The 18,228-nt window shown below is 61.1% G+C and overlaps 1 protein-coding gene across 2 annotated transcripts in view; it reads right to left on the reverse strand.

Annotated features, from left to right (window-relative positions):
* Positions 1–17,593, reverse strand: part of SLC37A2 (solute carrier family 37 member 2) — a 37,926-nt gene extending 20,333 nt beyond the window's left edge. Inside the window, exons 1-4 of one of the 2 annotated variants that reach the window (XM_075909295.2) lie at positions 17,394–17,593; positions 2,286–2,367; positions 1,755–1,842; positions 483–561 (exon numbers count right to left, since the gene is read on the reverse strand). In XM_075909295.2, the coding sequence (XP_075765410.1) occupies positions 483–561; positions 1,755–1,842; positions 2,286–2,367; positions 17,394–17,452 (308 nt within the window). In that variant the 5' untranslated portion in view covers positions 17,453–17,593. The remainder of the gene's footprint in view (positions 1–482; positions 562–1,754; positions 1,843–2,285; positions 2,368–17,393) is intronic. The other variant, XM_075909297.2, reaches the window with a different exon arrangement.
* Between the last annotated feature and the right edge of the window lie 635 nt (positions 17,594–18,228).

The following is an 18,228-nucleotide window of genomic DNA, read 5'->3' on the forward strand; positions in this document are numbered from 1 at the left end:
ACCCGGCCCAGGAAAAGGGAGCTGGCCATGGAAACTGGGATCAATTTCCCTCCCCTTGGTGCTTGACAGGACACACGCCCAAAGAGCAGGGAGACAGTGAATTCCTGGCAGAGCGCTGCAGGGGCGGCCCCCTTCTGACCAGCCACTCCCCAGTCAGACCGCACTAGCCACTCCCACCCCAGCACGGCTTGCACTGGCTTCAATGCAGCCACTTCTGGGGTGCAGCGCAGCAGCAGCTTGGCTGCTTACAGCCTTTGGCTGCACTGCCGGTCCTGCCCTTGCGAGACTGCCAGCGCGCCAGAATCAGACCGTCTGGCCCAGCCGTTGGCCAGGACACATCTCCTGGAGCCAGGCGAAGGCGGCCCAGCCTCCGGGAAGCCTCAGTGTCTGTGGACGGGCGGGGATCAGTGGGAAGCAGGGAAGCAAGGAGCGGAGACGTACCGGCCCCCTCCCCACGCGCCCTGGGGCGCCGACGTCCGTACCTGATGAACATCCCAATGGCGTAGGCGACCAGGAAGGCGTTGTCCAAGGCGCCGAAGAGCTCTTTATAGTTGTCCTTATCTGGAAGGCAGGGCCGGTGCAGGAGGAAGCCGCGTGTTAGAGAGCAGCAGGCCGGTGCAGCTGTGTCTGCCCACTCTCCCCTGCCCAGCGCCCGGGGACACCTGGGGGGCCTAGGAGGCCGGCTGGCCGCTAGCCTGGTTTAGGTCTGGGTCTTGGCGAAGCCCTGCATCTCCGCCACGGCCCAGGAGTCTGCAGATTCCTGCTTGGTGCTCTCAGCCGGGCTGAGACCGGGCTGGTTCTGAGAACGGAGCAGCCCTCGTGCATTTTGGCATCGACTGGCCCGTCCCCTCCCAGACCCAAGGCGCCATGCGCCCACCCGCCAAGGGGCCGAAGAGGGAGCGGGCCGACGCGGCAGAGCTGGGGCTCTCCTGTTCCCTGGGCTGTTCCCACCAGCTAACGCACAGAGGCGCTCGCTGCCCCATGGCCTGGCGGCGTTCCGGGCCAGCCTCCTGGCACGGCCAGGCCCGCACACACCGGCGCAGCCACGCCAGAGCGCGGCAAAGCCAGCACCTCGAGTGGGGGGCCAGTGAGGAAAGGTCACGGCACAGGGGCTGGGCCATGCCAAGCCGCCTGCCTTCTCCCCACGCCAGGCCCCCCCGTGCGGCGCCGGCGCCATGTCACGCGCCTGTTTTCCGCACGTCTGCCCTTTGTACTCGGGCGCGACGGCACAAGCACCCGGGCACCGCTCATCCGGTGAACGGCCTCCAATCGGCGCCGATTAGCAACGGCCAAGCCCAGGTGCACTGGGAACCGGCCCTCTGCTAACACGCTAATGAGACTCCTAAGTGCGCTGTAAACACATTAAGGCCGCGCGCGGGGCCATCAATCACGGCCAGTCTCTCTGCCGGGGCACGGGCAGTTTCTAATCGGCAGACTTCCTGGGGCCACGGGCCAGGGCGGAGGTGGCGGGGCTCTCGGAGGGGCCGGGCCCCGACTGGCCAAGCAGAGGCGCAGAAGCTGTGGCCCCAGGACACACTGGGCTACAGGGAGGGGGTGAGGGCTCCCGCCGGGCAGCCCTCTCAGCAGGCCCTGGAACTGCTGCCCAGCCAGCACCGCCTCCCAGCCACGTGGCCTGTGGCCGGCTCCTGCCTGGCGCAGGCTCGGAGGCGACGCTCTTGGCTGCCCCCAGGCACGCGAGGGGAGGGGCTCTGGCCCGGCTCAGGCGCACAGGAGCTGGGGGGGCCGGCTCTTACCAAAGGGAGCCCAGTCACACCACGTGCTGCTGTTGGTGCCATTGGGGGCCCGCCGTCCCTGCGAGGAGCAGTTGGTGTGCAGCTCGCTCTGTGGAGAGACCAGGGGAGAGCAGCTGGAGTCCGGGCCCCTCACGAAAGCACCGTCTGCCCACAGGAGGCAGCTCCCGCTTCCTGCTCCCCACCTGCGCTCACTGGCGCTGCGCATCCCCCGGCTGCCCACACCCAGTGGCCTGCTCTCCGCTTCTCCAGACCTGCCCCCCAGCTAGGCCTTTCCAGCCCCCGTGGGGTGCAGGGCGCTTGGGCCGAGGTCCCCCGGGCCAGGCACCAGGCATGCAGTGCAACAGCCCCGCAGCAAGGGGCCCGCTTACAGGAGGGGCTGCCCGAAGGGCAAGTCTGGAGCCCCCTTTCCCGCAACACGCGGCAGGAGGAGGCCAGGCCGTTGGCGCGAGGCGGGGGCTGCGGGCCCATCGCGGGCCGGCGGCTAACGGCAGGAGCAGAAACCGCTGGGCCTGCGCCCCGGCCCACACTCACCTTCACAATGCTAATGGGCTTGCGAGAGAGATGGAAGCTGGTGTAAAACAGGAACGTCAGCACAAGCGTCAGCCCCCGATACCTGAGCGGGGAAGAGCGAGAGACAAGGCATGAAAGCGGCGCCCGGCTCTAGTGCAGGAGTCCTGCCACTGGCACCAGGCTGGGGACCCGGGACAGCCCGGGCTGGCCGGGGACAGGCAGGGGCTGTCTGAGATGCTCTGGGTCCCACCCAGAAGCTGCCAGCGGGAAGAAGGTCGCTCCCCAGATGCCCAGGCTGAGGGGAGCATGGCCTGAACCCAGCTCTGGCTCCCCCTCAAGTGGGTGCGAAACCAGCGTCCATCCCATTCTAGAGCCCCTCCGCTGGCTGGGCCGCACTTCGCTCCCCCCGCCCGGCTGCAGAGGCAGGGTGCCGGTGGGTCAGGCCCCAGTGGAGCGAGCTGGCACGGCCATCTCTGCAGTTACAGCCCCAAGGGCCCCACTCGAAGGGTTCGTCGGGCTCCAGGGAGTCCCCCATCCCCGTGTGCAGGGAGCATCCGATAGGGGGCCTCCGCCTTCCTCCCGGACGGACGTTCCGGTTCTCTAGGCTCCCAGCCTCCACTCCCCTTCCTGCCCTCAGGGGTGCTGGCAGCCTCCCTAGCCGCTAACACCCCAGTGCCCCGGGGCAGCCCCAGAGCAGCTGTATAGTGGAGCATCAGCAGCGGGTGGGGAAGAGCAGCCGAACTGCCCGGGTTCAGCGTATGGCCCGACGAGGAGTGCCCTGTCCTCCTGCTGCCGCCAGGCAATACAACTAGCCCAGTAGCTGCAGGGCCAGCAGGCCAGAGGCTCAGGGTTCAAACCGTCTCACAATGCACCTCGAGAGACTGTTATAGCCCCGGCTGGGCAGTTTAGTTTTACCCCCCCCCTGCACACGCAGGCAGGAGTGTTACATCCACCCAGAGCCTTTGGGATCCCGAGTGAACGGTCAGCAGCGGAGAAACCAACGGGTCGCTGCTGCCCGAGTCCCCGCTCCCCATGCACTGCGGTATGTGCAGCTCCCGGCGCGGGCACGAGGGAAGGACATGGAGGCGGCGGGCGGCTGCAGTGCAGGTTTTCCCGGCGCCTGATCCATGGGGCGATAAGGGACAGGTGAGCGGAGCAGGATGGGCCCAGTGAGACGGGTGCAAGCAGCTGGTGGGGTAAATGGGAGCCCGTTCGGAGGGGGCTGGCAGGGTCCAAGCAGCAGCCACAGCAGGGCACGGGGAGGCCTCTGGCTGCGTGGGCAGAGAGGGGCGACCGGATTTCGGAGCCGTCGCCTGGGGAAGCAGCAAGACTCAGGCCTCAGGACAGACTCCTCCGCATGGGCAGGGAGGGCCGCGAACACCAAAACGGGGTTAGTGTCAGAAGGGAAATCCCTGCAGGCCGCCTGGGAACGTCTCCAAGGCCCCGTCACAGAGGCTCCACTGAAAACGTGCAGCCGCATTAGAGACCAAAGACGCGCCGGCCCGGCTTAAGCAGCAAGTGAAGGACGTGGCGAGAGGTGCAAAGGCGCCGTTACGCCCTCGCCAGGCAAACACGAAGGGCACAGACTGGCAAGTGGAAGTGCACGACTGTCGCTGTGAAGGCCAGACGGGACCCGGACGAGCAGCCGGCCGAACCACAGGCCTAAGATCGCCCGGGGGCCCTGCCCAATGGGGCTGGCAGAGCACTCCAGGACGGTACGGCCATTCTGCGCCAGCGGCAGAGGGGCTGGAACAAGGGAACTAAAGCTTCCGGGGGAAGCAGGAGGCTGGTCAGCACCCAGGAGAGATCAGACTCCAGTGTCTCTGCTGGGCCCCAGGTACAATGGCCAAAGCCAACTGTTGCTGTCATTGTGGGTCAGACAGCCCCGGCTGGCCCCCGTGACTTGGCTGGGGCGGAGCGGCTACAAGGCGCATCCCATTCCACTGTGCTGGCTCCAGGGGAAGGGTTGTCGTAAGGGGCGTGATCACGCTGCCCCGGGACGGGGACAGCTCGGTCTGGGGACCCCGCTGCCAGACAGGACGCAGAAGGCTCCCTAAGGGGGGAGGGGAGAATTTGGGGATCCAGTGGAAGGAACTCAGACTGCGCCCAACGGTGCTTTGCCCAACTCACGGCGTTTCCCATGGAACGGCCGGCTGTCAAACGGCGCTGTCTGCTCTAAGGGGTCGGCCCCCCGGGTGCATCACAATCAACCCCGACGGGGGACAGTGATACAGTGTGTGGCTTTGTACTGCCGACCGCAGAGCCAGGCGGGGGAGGGGATCGCGTGCATCACAGCTGTTCCTGGAGTTCCAGTGTCCCATCCAGCAAGCCCCGGGCGTTGCCCAGGAGTCGGAGGCGGCGCTCGGCCTGCGGAGCTGTGATTGCAGCAAACGCCCAACGCGCTCAGCCCCCCGGCTCCCGCAGGCCAGGCTGCATTTGCAGGGCTGGCAGTTGGAGCCGGCTTTGGCTCTGCAGGGGGACTGTGCTAGCCCGAGGGACAGGACGGGCCCGGATGCCACGCTTGCTGGGACACGGGTGGCAAAGGTGGAACGGTAGGTCCAGGGGGACAAGTCAGTGGGCAGGGAGACGTGCCAGAGAAGCACCCAGAGGCCCAGCCAGGTGGGGAGGGAACCTCAGCCCTTTGCGGGTGCTGCTGCAGTGGGCGGGTAGCGGTGCTGGCCCTGGATCATAGCGGCCAGGTGGGGGAGGGACGGGCTTATATTGGGCGAGAGACAAGAGTTTTGCTGTTGGCCAGAGCTCGCCTCCGCGCCTGGGTAGACTGCAGGCCCCACGGGGCCGTGGGCAGGGTGTACCCCACCGAACGGCAGGCCAACTGGGGCTGTTTAAAGCCAACACGACCAGGTAGAGGCTGAAGCCTTAGTGCAACGTGACGTGCAGAGCGACCGGCGTTGGGAGGCTGTTCCCGAAGTGGCTAAAACCTACGTCTCGTTTCCAGCTCAACGGAGCCCTTATCCCCGCTGTCTCCCCCGTGGAGCCCCGGCTCCTCCCCAGGGCCCTGCTCAGCCTGCGGCTTGCTAGGCTCAATGAGTGACGCTCGGGCAGGCTCTCCGTTCCCAGGAGCATCCTGGTGGCCCACTCCGGAAACTCCACGGGCGCCGTCTAGAGCAGGAGCCAGCGCCGCTCCCCCGGCAGGTGTTTCTTAGCGGAGCCACACACCCGGGAGTCCGAGACTAAGACCTGCTGGTCCATCTGCTCCTGCCCTGGGGCGTGTCCACGTGCCCGGGCCTCGGCCTAGTTTTACAAGCCCCAAGCGAGCAGGCTGCACCTCGCCCCGGGGAACTACTGGGCAGCACGTGCCATCCAGCAGGCAGGAGCTTTTCCAGACCCTTGGATCCGCACACAGAACTCCCCCCGGGGCAGGGGCAAGATCTACTCCAGCGCTGTTCAAAATCCCAGTGCAGGCAGTGAGCCCCCTCAACTCACCCTCCGCTAGCTAACAGCGGAGTCTAACCCTCCCTAGGCTCCATAGCGCGTCCCTTTACCATTGCCGACGGGATCCCCGCGCTCACCCCGTTCTAGCCCTCTGGAAGAGCTGCACTTTCCACATTCCCAGTGGCTCATGGCTCCATCCCCTCTAGCCAAAGGGCAGTGGGGCCAGGCCCGAGGGCTGTGGGATGTCGGCAGTTCTTCCCTTTCCTCCACGCTGCGTACATCTCGCTGGTGTAAAACACTCCCATGGAAAATGCGGCTGGTCACGGATTCCGTGAGCTCTCCGGCGCACGACGACTCACGCTAGACAGGTCACCTGCTGGCCTGTGTGGTCTATGACCAAGCACAGGCATTTAGGGAACTAGTTAATTTTGGCAGGATGTTTCCACCTTTACCAGAAGGTCATTTCTACAGTCGCAGATCTCAACACCAGAGACAGGGAAACCACGCTGAAGTCAGGCGTGTTGCTGCCTCTTGGCAGGTGAGAGAGGCCAAGGTTCTCCCCACACCATGACCCACCCTGCCCCGCTGGCAACGGCCACGCACATTTCCCTGTGGGGCGATAGGAAAAGCCAGAGACAAATTGCAATTTAACAGGAGCCAACGTACACGGAGCAGCTCTCTCAAGGGCCTTAAAACGAGAGACGCTGCGGGAAGCGGGGCCAAGCGTGTGAGATACTCAGCGACTTCCAGGCCCGTTTCGGGCTGGGCTTGGAGCACCGTGCTGGGAGGGGCTCCAAGCGTTTCAAATGCGAGAGGACGGAGCCGTTCCTGGACGTGCCATGGCAGGGTGGTCACGGGAATTACAGATAGAAAAGCACAACTGGCACAGCCGGTACATGGCCAGGCTGTCCCTTCCACATATATAGGCCAGTACAGACAGTCCCCGGGTTACATGGATCCGACTTACATCGAATCCCTACTTACAAACGGGGTGAGGCAACCCCACACTAGCTGCTTCCCCCCAGCAGACCAGGGAGACGTGAAGCTAGCACTCCCCCCAGCAGACCAGGGAGATGGAGCGGCTTTTCTCAGCAGACACCTCAGCTTGAGAACAAAGGACTGAGGGAAGTGAGGTGTGGGAGAATAAAACTGAGCTCTGGAGAAATGTTTGGCTAGAGTTTCCCCTACTATATGTACCAGTTCCGACTTACATACAAATTCAACTTAAGAACAAACCTACAGTCCCTATCTTGTACGTAACCCGGGGACTGCCTGTATAGGCCCCTTCCACATATATAGGCCCCTTCCACATATATAGGCCAGTATAGGCCAGGCTGCCCCTTCCACACCTACTGCACTTGGACAGCACTCAGAGAATAGCCACCACTGACCACCAGCAACACGCCAGCTCCTCTGCCTCGGCTGTAAGTTTCAGTGTTTCAGCACGTGCCTAAATAAAGCAGCTTGTGACTTCTGTGGGGAGCACCTGGCAGCCACGTCACCCTGCTAGAGGAGTTACAAAGCAGATGGAGGAACCCTCCCTCCAGCCGAGAACAGCAGAACGGCTACAACGGCCGACCAAGGGGCTGGGTTGATCCCCCCACTGGCTGGCTTTAGTCAATCACGTGGGCTGTGTCTAAGACGTGCTTTGCTCTGCCATAGCTACTGGACCCGGAGCAGGAGTTAGCTCAGGAACAGGCTAGATTCAGGCTGCAGGCCGGATCCGGCCTGCCACGCATTCTGATCCAGTCCGCCATGATCCTCTGGCCCAGCGGGACCTTGGGGCAGGCTCCCTGCCTCCCGCAGCACCACCATGCTCACAACGGCCAGCTGCTGGGGCCAGCAAGCGCACCTCTGTGCAGTGCGCCCCTTGGGGGGTGGATCTTCACACACTGGCCCCTCCCCCAGTACAATCCTTGCAACTCCCATTGGCTGGTTTCCAGCCAATGGGAGCTACCTGGGCCATGTGTGCAGGCCCAGGCAGCTCAGAGCCCCCCTTGTCCCATGGCACACTCCGTGCAGAGATGCGCATTCTGGCCCCACTTTGAGCAGCATGTTGGGACATGGCAGGCAGGGAGCCTGCCTGAGGATCCCGCTGGGCTGCTGGCTGGGAGTTGCCTAGAGTAAGCACTTCCCAAGCAGAGCCTGTATCTGGTACCCCCTTTCCTCCCACACCTCAGCCCCTGCCTCAAGTCACAGTTTCCTCCTGCACCCAAACCCTCCGGACCCCTGCCCCAGTCTCAACTCCTTCCCAGACCTGCCCCCCTCCCCAAGTCAGAATCCACTACTGCAGCCGATCTCCAGCTCAGCTCCGCACCCCCTCCCTTAGTATCCGAGGAAAGTGTGGCCCTTAATTTACCAAATTCTTGTAGTGAGCACCCCACCCCCCTCCACCACACACACACCCCCAAACTAGCAGAGAGCACAGATTAGCAATTTCTGGTCAGTGTTTCCCACAGACAGAGCAACGGACCCGCTGACTAAGTGTGTCCAGTGTCACAGGGCAAAGCAGTGGAGTTGCAGCCGCCCGTGACCAAGTTCCACTCGAGCCCTCCTGCGCAGTCTGCGGCGAGACAGGGAAGAAGCGAGTCAGAGACTCTCCCGCTCCCCGGACCCAGCAGGTCAGCGCGATGCAAGAAGGATGCTCAAAAATCAGCCCCAACTCAGAGATCACACTCGGGCTGCGTCTAGACTACAAGGTTCTATCGGGAAAGGGAACGTGCAGACCTTTTGCCGATAGTTTTGTCAGAAGAGGCTTTTCCAAAATTTGGCCCGTCTACACAAATTTTGGAAAAACCTCCTCTTTCGGAAGAGTCCTTCTTCCTTGTGGAATGAGGAAGCAAGACTCCCGAAAGAGCGCGTCTGCTCTTCCGACTTTTTTGTTGGCAGAGCAGACGCGTTCCCTGGACGTGGCGGAGTTTTCTCGGGATACCAAAAAACTCCGTAGTCTAGATGTAGCCTCAGGCAGGCCGGCCCGTGCCCAGACACCAGCTCTGCACAGAGGGAAGGGGAATTCACTGACCCTGAACGACAAATAGCCAAAGGATGCCATGCCAAACACCCCACCTGCAGCATCGCCTGACTCCGTTTTCTGCTCTTCCACAGCACTGGACGAGGTCTCATTCCATGACCCAGTCGGTCTCTGCTCGGAGAGGAGCAGGAGTCCTTCCCGCCCACCCCGAGAAGGGGGAAATCGCTTCATTCACAAGAATTTGGTCATTTTGGGCCATTCATGTGCTTGGCGCGGTGCCTTCCGCCTCAGGCCGGCGAGTCAGCCCTTCAGACTGAGCAATGCCCAGCGCTGTCACGTTTACTCCAGGCAGGAGGAGAAGCCGCCATTAGTGCATTAAACAACTTGAAGACTGAAAAAACCAATGAAAGGGCCGGAGGAGCGCAACCGCCTGACTAGCCTCATCACGTCCCTTGTCACTGACGAATAGTTTCCATTCACACATTGCAGTGAGTGTTTCTAGCCAGGCCTGTTCTGTGCCTATGAATCATTCAGAAAAAGAAAAACAGCAAAGATCCAAAACAAGCCACCTCCGCCGCCCTGGCATTTGTTCCCCGAGGAAGAGTCTGGTTTTTCAGAACCTTGAATGCACTGGAGAGTGCACAAGATCAAGACGCGAGCAGACAAGCAGGGGCGATGCTGCTGTTACTGAATGAAGCCGTGGTCCACATGCAGGTCTGGGAAGAGGGGTACAAGTACCCAGTAAGCCAGCACACAGCCCAGTGCTCCATACCAGCAAGAAAGGGCAAGTCTGGTAGGCTGAACGTAAGAGCAGCCAGACCAATGGTCCCTCCAGCCTAGTGTCCTGTCTGCCCTCAGTGGCCAATGCCAGAGGGAGAGAACGCAACAGGGAATCCTCACGTGATCCGTCCCGTCATCCGCCTCAGACACACAGAAGCCAGGGACACCATCCCTACCCATCCTGGCTAACAGGCATTGATGGACCCAGCCTCCACGAATCTATCTAGCCCTTTTTGAACCCCGTACCAGCTCTTTATAGCCAGAACGACGTACGGAAAGACACTGCCCCTACGACTCCCAGCCCTTCACAGCTGCCTCTTCTCCGGCTCCCTCTGCCCAGCAGCAGCCCCACAGGAGAAAGGGCTGGGGGAGTTCAGGGTGGTCCAGCAGCCGGAGGAGCTGCTGCCCCTGCCAGCGGAGAAAGGGCAGACCCCCAGCGCTGCTCTCGAGCCGAAGGAGAGGCAGCATCGCCATGCAGGCAGGTCAGTTTTCCAAGGCACCGAGCACCAGCGGCTCCCATGGACTTTGGTGGGATTTGCAGGGCTCAGCATGGCCAAGGGGCCGGGCTTTACGTGGGGGCGGGAGGCAGAGGAAACGTAGCCCCGCTCGAGTCACTCAGCCGCTACGGCAGCGCCACGCAGCTCAGGGCTCGCGCCCGCCCTGACACCCTCTTTGCTCCGATCCAGCATCTGTGCCCCACGCAGCACGCTGGGAACCCAGCCCCGGAGAGGAGGGTTCTGATGTGGCAGGAGGGAGCGTGGCGGGGCCTCGGGGCTCCGAGGGATCGTGTTAATCCCTGCCCGAGGCGATGCCCTGGCTAGCGAGCCACCTCGGTCCCTCTGACTGCCGGCTCCCATCTCCGCCTGTTCAGCGACAGACCGGGCCCGTCTCGCCCAAAGGGGGGGCAGCACCACCCGTGGGCAGAGCGGAAGCGGACATACCCAGGGGAATCTTCTGCCCTTCAAGCCAGAAGCAGGCGCAGCTGTGGAGTCGGCAGCTGCCTTTGCTCCCAGGGGTCAGAATGACCAGAGGTGGAAACCCATCGGGCTGATTTCGCAAGGCACGTGACATAGGCAGCGCAGTGGGTGAGGAGTAACCGGCAAGGGGCTCCCTAGGCAGGTGAGCTGGGAGCAAACACCGTCGCGACCTCAGCCCCCAGGCTGGGCCGCCATGCGGCAGGGACCTCGTGCTCCGTGGCACCTTGGGGGACCTTTCTCAGCAGCAGGAGCCATCCCGAGCCAGCCCCTCTGCTGGAGAAGAGCCAGGGAGCAAGTCAGGAAGATGCGCGCGAGCTCCCAAAGTGGTGCCACGTGGCAGCCAGGCACCGGACGTGCTTCCCCGCGCTGACCAGCCAGGGTCGGGGCTGCGGGACGGCGCATTCACGAGGCTCTATGAAGGGTTAAGACCATGCCGAGGGCTGCGCACGATCAGCTACAGCTGTGACTAGTGTGCGAGTGTCCACAGCTCAGCCTGGCTGGGGACCCCCTGGAGCCTTTGGCTTCCTTCCCCTGGGAGCTCATCTTCCGAGCTGGGCTGTTCCTGCCTCCTGCGGGTTTCACTTCTGCTTAGAGAATGGACTGAAAGGCGGAAGACCGAGTCCTGCAGAGAGAAAGCAGGGACGTTGGGGGAGGGGCTGAGGAGAAGACAAGGCATCTCTAGTGGAGCCTCCCTTCCTGGAACTTGCTGCCTCTGAATTCAGCCGTTCTGGAGGAAAAAGAGCGAGGGCTGAAAGATCAGAGCAGGAACTGCAGGCCTGCGCGCTCAGGCCTGTCAAATCAAGCGAAAAGCCTGATGCAGTCAGACACAGGACGGGCGGGCGCTGTATTTTCAGGGAAAGAGGGAACTGGAACCAAGAGGCTTAAGACGAACACCCCCCCATCTCTCCGGCTGAGGAGCCAGGTTCGCAAGTGAAGGAGACCCGAGAGCAGGGTGCAAACACCAGCTGAGCTCGGTAGCGAGTTAGCAAACACCAGCTCTGAGCTGAAGTGACCAGTGCGGCAATCAATACCCAGATGGTGCCCACCCCTGCTGGAGCGGAGGGCGTTGCAACGCTTGGGGTGTTATTCTCCAGCCTAATCCGCAGGCGGCCTAAGATCCTGTTTGCTTTATCGACTGGGGTTTTCCACTGAGCGCAAGTCTCTTTCAGCTGTCCTAAATGCCAGCCACGGCCGTCTCCTGAGTCGATACAGCTACATAAGCCAAGGTGTCAAATAGTTTAATTTTCCCTTCCTAATGCATCACTCTGCCTCTCTCAGGGTCAGTTCGGTGCCCCTATGTTCCCCCAGTTCTCTTTGGAACAGACGAATCTAAACGAGCTTGTTCTATTTGCAAATTTTGCTTCCTCATCGCCCCCCGCCCCATTTCCTGAAGGGCCAGTTCAGCCATTCACGCCACCCGACGCTGTTTGCCCATCTAGCCACACAAGCCTGCTAAGCCGGTATCATGCAAACTGTTCCCGGCGTCCACTCTTCTGCACGTGCAAGAAGCCCACAGACCCTGCACGGGAACGCGCCCGGCAGCGCTGCAGACGCATTCGAGGGACCGACACACTCATCGCCGACGCAGCCCAGCCACCTGCCCGACACGCCGCACGGGGAACGTCAAACCTGCAGCCAGAGAGAGTGAGCGCTGGTCCCGCCGCGTACGCCAGCCATGCTCACTGAACAAGGGGTGCGTCTCAGCTTCTGCTGCCTTTTCTTCCCACGCAGGCTGGCTGGGCCCGCACAGGCTGCACTCCCCCCAGCTGCAGGGCCAGCCAGCTCCCTGCCCCACATGCAGAAAAAATCAAATGGACACTGGACTGAAACCCAGCACAGGCGAGAGGATCCCGTGACTGCATGGCCATAAAGGACCACCATGATGGTCCAGGTGAGCCGCTTAGCACAGGCCGTAGAACTGCCAACTGGAATTCCTCTAGACCGAGGGCAGATCAGGAAACCACACCCAGGCTAGGGATGTAAAAGGTTACCTGGTTACCGCAACGCATCCTGGGCAACCGATTAACCAAACTGCCAGCCCCATTGGCTGGCCGTCGGAAACAGCCAAGTCAGAGGGACCCTGGCCCGGCTGCACTGCAGCACCCCCAGCTCTGCCATGACAGCCGCAGAGGGGCAGGCAGAACTCTAGACCCAGTGTGACAGTGGCCCCACAGGACCCAACCATGCTGTGCTGCCGCAGCTCTGGGCACTGTCCCCACCCCCAATGCCCAGTAACACCCCCCATCCTAGCGGCCCTGTGTCCACCAACGAGTACCAGTGATAGGAGATTAACCAGCTAACTCTATTGATCAAACAATATTTACATCTCTAACCCAGGCTGGATTCTTACATCGCAGTGTCCAGCACAGCGCTTTGTAACCCCCTGCAACCACTTCACCTCCCTCCGTGTGAGAAATCTGCCCGATTTCCAGTCCAAACGTTTCTAGCTTCTGCTTCCAGCCACTGGATCCCATCAGAACAGTCTCAGCTAGGCTGAAGAGCCCTTTACCAGCAGGATTTGTTTCTCATCTCCAACTTACAGACAGTGATCAAATCCCCCATCAGCCTTCTCTTTGTCAGGCTGGAGGAGCTCACGCTGTTTAGGTTACCGCGGCAAGGGAGCTTTTCTAGTCCGCGTATCATTCGCTTCTTGGAACCCTCCCCACTTTATCCACCTCCATCACGAACTGTCTCTAGACCTGGGCAGTCACACCAGGGTCAAACACGGACATGTGGCCTTGCTTCCTACATCTTTGCAGTTTAAAGGCCAATAGGACATTTCCAGAGAGTCCCAGAAAAGCACGAATTAAGTGGTGCAAACGCTGCTCCCCAGGTAACCTCCTGGGGTTTGGCAAAGACTCTGGTTTGGCACCAGCCAGGTCCTGAGGATGCCAGAATAGAGAGGTTCAACCTGTAGCAGCAGCAGGCCCAGTAAGTAGAACTGAATGACTAACTGATATTCTGGTTTGGCTGCCGCAATTAAAATCCAAAACCAAACAACATTTTGAAATGGACTATTGACACCCTTCATTTCAAGGTCAAAATAAAGCAGCCTGACACTGTGAATTTGAGTTGAATTCAGCTAATAGTTTTTGGATGGGGGGGGGGAGAAAATCAGCAAATAGTTGTGGTGCCCTCAAAAGTGCTTTTCTGCTAATTCACTATTTGCCAAAAGATGTCACCCAGGCGACCAGCTACAGTATTCAGTATCGGGTCCCAGTGCCAGAGGGGTTCAACCAACTCATCATGCACAGACAACCAGCCCACCACCGTACGACCAGATGTTTGCGAGGGTGAGGCAAAGGTGAAAACTCTCTAGCTTCTACCTATGCACTGAGCCATTAACACATCATGCAACTATGTCCTGTAGAGGTAGGACAGAATCCAAGTGCTAGAACAAGTGTGACCGATCTGTGCTTTTCAGAGGGACAGTAAAGTGTCTTAACTTTAACACTGCAGCAAGAAGTTATGCAAGGTCAGGTCAGGTGGGGTGAGGTGAGGTAGCTGGCAGGATTGCCAGAAGAAGCTCTAAACCGAAGCAGAGCAAGACCAGGGTGCTTTAAAAAGAACGCTTCTTTCCTGGAGGAGGGGCTCCTTGGTCCCCGACAGACAGAAGGAATCCTTTCCATGCTTCTTCAGCGAGCGCGGGTCGGTCATGTGACACTCTTTGATATGTCAGAGAGGCACAAGCCTCGTCCCGGGAGTGATGACTCAGTAGTTATGTTCGCAGCTGCAATAGGAACTGAAAGGATTCCAGCCCTCACAACGCAGAGGTCACGCCCACCCGAGGGCAGCCCAGTCTGCCGGCAGGGCGGAGGGCTTAGCTGCACTGAGCCCAGTGGGAGCTGCACTGCCACCCCTGTGCTGCTTGGAGAGGCAGCAGCCTTACCAGGCTTCATGGGCCGCACAGACCGGTCCACATCCAAGAAAGACTGTGGAATTGCAGACCCCCATTTCTACCCCTGTACCCCCAATCGCTGTATTTCCAGAGCAGGGCAGGCAGAAGCCCCCTACCCAGCCGGAGAAGCCTGCAGGGACTGGCATGCAAGTCAGCAGACTGGCCAGGCAGCCCCCAGACACAGGGCCAGCACCTTCCCATACAGCACTGCACTGGGGCGGGGGCTTTCTTGTAGCAAGATGGGAGGCTGGGCTAGGGAGGGAACCGCTGGAGGCGCTGCATTCGCCTTTCCACCACTGCAAGAGCCAGACCGCTTCACTCAGAACTTGGCCGACACAGGTCGGACAGGTGCAGTTGGTCTTCAATCCTGACACTGTGAACAAGCTTGTCGTGCATTACAAAAGCCCCTTACCAAGCACTGTCAGGAACTGCAGGGATACAATGTAGCACTATGGGAAGTGTCACAAGAGGGCCATGGATACTCATGTCACTTGCAAGCCAACTGTCTAGAGTCAGTGAAATACTTCTAAAGCGAAACAGGGTGTCCGCAGCAAACCACCCTGACAAACTCCCCAAAGTTTGCTGTTTTGTCTCGACGGGCAGAGTAACATCTGGGCTACGTCTAGACTGGCGTGAAAGCATTTTCGGAACAGAGCATCTAGATTGGCATGGACGCTTTTCGGCAAAAGCACTTTTTGTGGAAAAGCGTCTGTGCCAATCTAGACGCGCTTTTCCACAAAAAGCCCCGGTCGCCATTTTCGCAATCGGGGCTTTTTTGCGGAAAACAAATCTGGGCTGTCTACACTGGACTTTTGCCCGAATGGGAGCAGCATAGTATTTCCGTAAGAACACTGCCAATCTTACATGAGATCGTCAGTGCTTTTGCGGAAATTCAAGCGGCCAGTGTAGACAGCTACAGTTTTCCGGAAAAACTGACCAGTCTAGACACAGCCCTGGAAGACAGACATACTGGGATGGACAGCAAGCTGGGAAGTTATTCCCAGCAAAGGCAAAGGTGAGAAAACGGAGGCTGATGGTTTCTAAGCTCAGCTTCACCACTAATAGGAAACTGCCAAGTCCCTTGCTATTTGTGCCCTAGTTTCCCCATTTGTAAAAATGAGCCTATTAATGCTATTTCATGGGGATGCTGCAGGATTTATTAATTAGTCAATAAACTGTGATCCTTGGATTAAATGGGAAGTGAGTAAAAAGGGCCTATGTACAACATACTGAACCCTGTTTAAGGGTCTGCTGTAGACGCACACCTCTGAAGTTGAGCAAAGCAAGCCTTTTGTGAAAAGGGCTACTTGACATACATTTTCACGGGATTTCCAGACTTTAAAGAGCCACGAAAATAACCTTAAGAATTTCTGCTGGCTACCAGCCTTATCTTGGAGTTTCCATAGTCCACATAAGGACTAACTACACAGTGACACTCGGGGCAAGTCTACAGTCTGTGCCCTGTAGCGCTTCCACAAAGATGCTCGCTCTATGCCGGTGGGGGAGAGCTCCCTCATTTGTTTTACACACACACACACACACACACACACACACACCTATCCTGATGGGGGTCTATAGCGTAGAGCCAACCTCAGAAAAGTTAATCCAAATTAATTAAAATGGGGACCATGATGATCAATTCTGTCCACGTTTTAATGCAGTGTAACTAAGCCACTTCAAATTCAGTTATCGGCTAGATCAACACTAAAAAACACGACAGCCGCACAGTTGCACTTCCACCTATGCCGACAGGAGGACTACAGTAGGTAATCTACCGCCACGGGAGGTGGCAGCTAGGTTGATGGACAAATTCTTCCACTGACCTAGTACTGTTTATATGGAGGATTAGGGTGGTAATAGCTACATCACCCAGGGTGTGGACATCACTGCGTCACCCTAATTTTTTAGTGTACCCTGGCCTGTGTTAATTTGGATTAACTCACCTGAGTGTAGATACGCCCTAAATACACTTCACATTGGTCCACAGAGATGCACCAACAAGCTGTCCAGCAACTTCCAGCATCAGCTGCTGCAGACCCAGGGAAATGCATGGCTCAGCATGAGACCAGGAGGTACTGTACAGCCACGCAGGAGGAAAAGGTCCACACATGATAAATACACCAGCTACGGCACTTTCTGCCCAGAGGGATCTGAGTGAGTGTCACGTTTCAGCAAGACCAGACTAACACGGCTACATCTCTATTACATGTCAGCGAGAAAGGCCAGATGTCGCTAAGCTAGGCCTGGAGTCTGGGGCAGATGCGCTAAACTCTGGAGCTGGAGGTGCGTGTCCACCCACACCCCTGCCAACAAAACCTCACAGTCCGGAGCAGCAGCTCAGCCATGCACCCAAGCCCGCCAACGCTACCCCTGCCCCGCACCCCCAGCCCAGCAGCCCTACCCCGCACCCCTCCTAGCCCGCACCCCGAGCCCAGCCCGCCAGCCCTACCCCGCACCCCTCCCAGCCCGCACCCCGAGCCCAGCTCGCCAGCCCTACCCCGCACCCCTCCCAGCCCCGCACCCCCAGCCCGCCAGCCCTACCCCGCACCCCTCCCAGCCTGCACCCCCAGCCCGCCAGCCCTACCCCGCACCCCTCCCAGCCTGCACCCCCAGCCCGCCAGCCCTACCCTGCACCCCTCCCAGCCCCGCACCCCGAGCCCAGCCCGCCAGCCCTACCCCGCACCCCCCCCAGCCCCGCACCCCCAGCCCTACCCCGCACCCCTCCCAGCCCCGCACCCCCAGCCCGCCAGCCCTACCCCGCACCCCTCCCAGCCCCGCACCCCGAGCCCAGCCGGCCAGCCCTACCCCGCACCCCTCCCAGCCCCGCACCCCGAGCCCAGCCGGCCAGCCCTACCCCGCACCCCCCCCCCCAGCCCTGCCCCGCAGCCCCCGGCCAGCCCCCCCGCACCCCTCCCAGCCCCGCACCCCGAGCCCAGCCGGCCAGCCCTACCCCGCACCCCTCCCAGCCCTACCCCGCCCCCCCCCCCCAGCCCTACCCCGCACCCCTCCCAGCCCCGCACCGCCCTCCACGAACCGCGGCTCCCAGCTGCGAGGCCGCGGCAGCAGGACCAGCCCTGCTCGCTCCTGGGCAGACCCCGGCCCGAGCTTACCAGCTGTCCCGCGGCAGAGCCCGCAGGAGGCGGATCCCGGGGGCCAGCGAGGATCTCATGGCGCGGGGCGAGCTCGGCTCCAGGCGAGCTCAGCTGCGGGGCCCGCGGGCGCTGCCATTTAAATGCCCCGCTGGAGCCGGGCCGCCGGGCCAGCCCCGCTCCGCTCCCCGCCCCGCCGGTCACATGCCCGCCGCGCCCTCCCCGGCCCCCCGCGTCATCCGCCGCCCCCTCCCCCGGCGCGTTTCCCCGCCCCTGCCCCATCCACCGGCTCCCTCCGGGCCCGCCCCCGCCTGTCCCCCGCCCGCTCGCCCAGGTCCATCCTCCCTGCGCTCCCACTTCTCCCCCCCCGCCTGCCCCTCTCACGTAGACCCCGCCCCTGCACACCCCGCCCGTCCCCGAACGTATCCCCCCGCCCCTACTCCTCCTGCGGACAGCCCCCCCCCCCCGCACTCCACCTATGGACAGCCCTCCCCCCCCCCCCGCTACTCCTCCTGCGGACAGCCCCCCCCCCCCCCCCGCACTCCACCTATGGACAGCCCTCCTCCCCCCCCCCCCCGCCCCCTACTCCTCCTATGGACAGCCCTCCCCCCCCCTACTCCTCCTATGGACAGCCCTCCTCCCCCCCCACCGCTACTCCTCCTGCGGACAGCCCCCCCCCCCCGCACTCCACCTATGGACAGCCCTCCCCCCCCCCCCCCTACTCCTCCTATGGACAGCCCTCCCCCCGCACTCCACCTATGGACAGCCCTCCTCCCCCCCCCCCGCCCCTCCCCCCAGCCCCGCCCCTACTCCTCCTATGGACAGCCCTCCCCCCGCACTCCACCTATGGACAGCC

The sequence above is a fragment of the Pelodiscus sinensis genome, chromosome 25, assembly GCF_052426305.1.
Source record: "Pelodiscus sinensis isolate ZL-2025 chromosome 25, ASM5242630v1, whole genome shotgun sequence".
Classification (NCBI taxonomy): Eukaryota; Metazoa; Chordata; order Testudines; family Trionychidae; genus Pelodiscus; species Pelodiscus sinensis.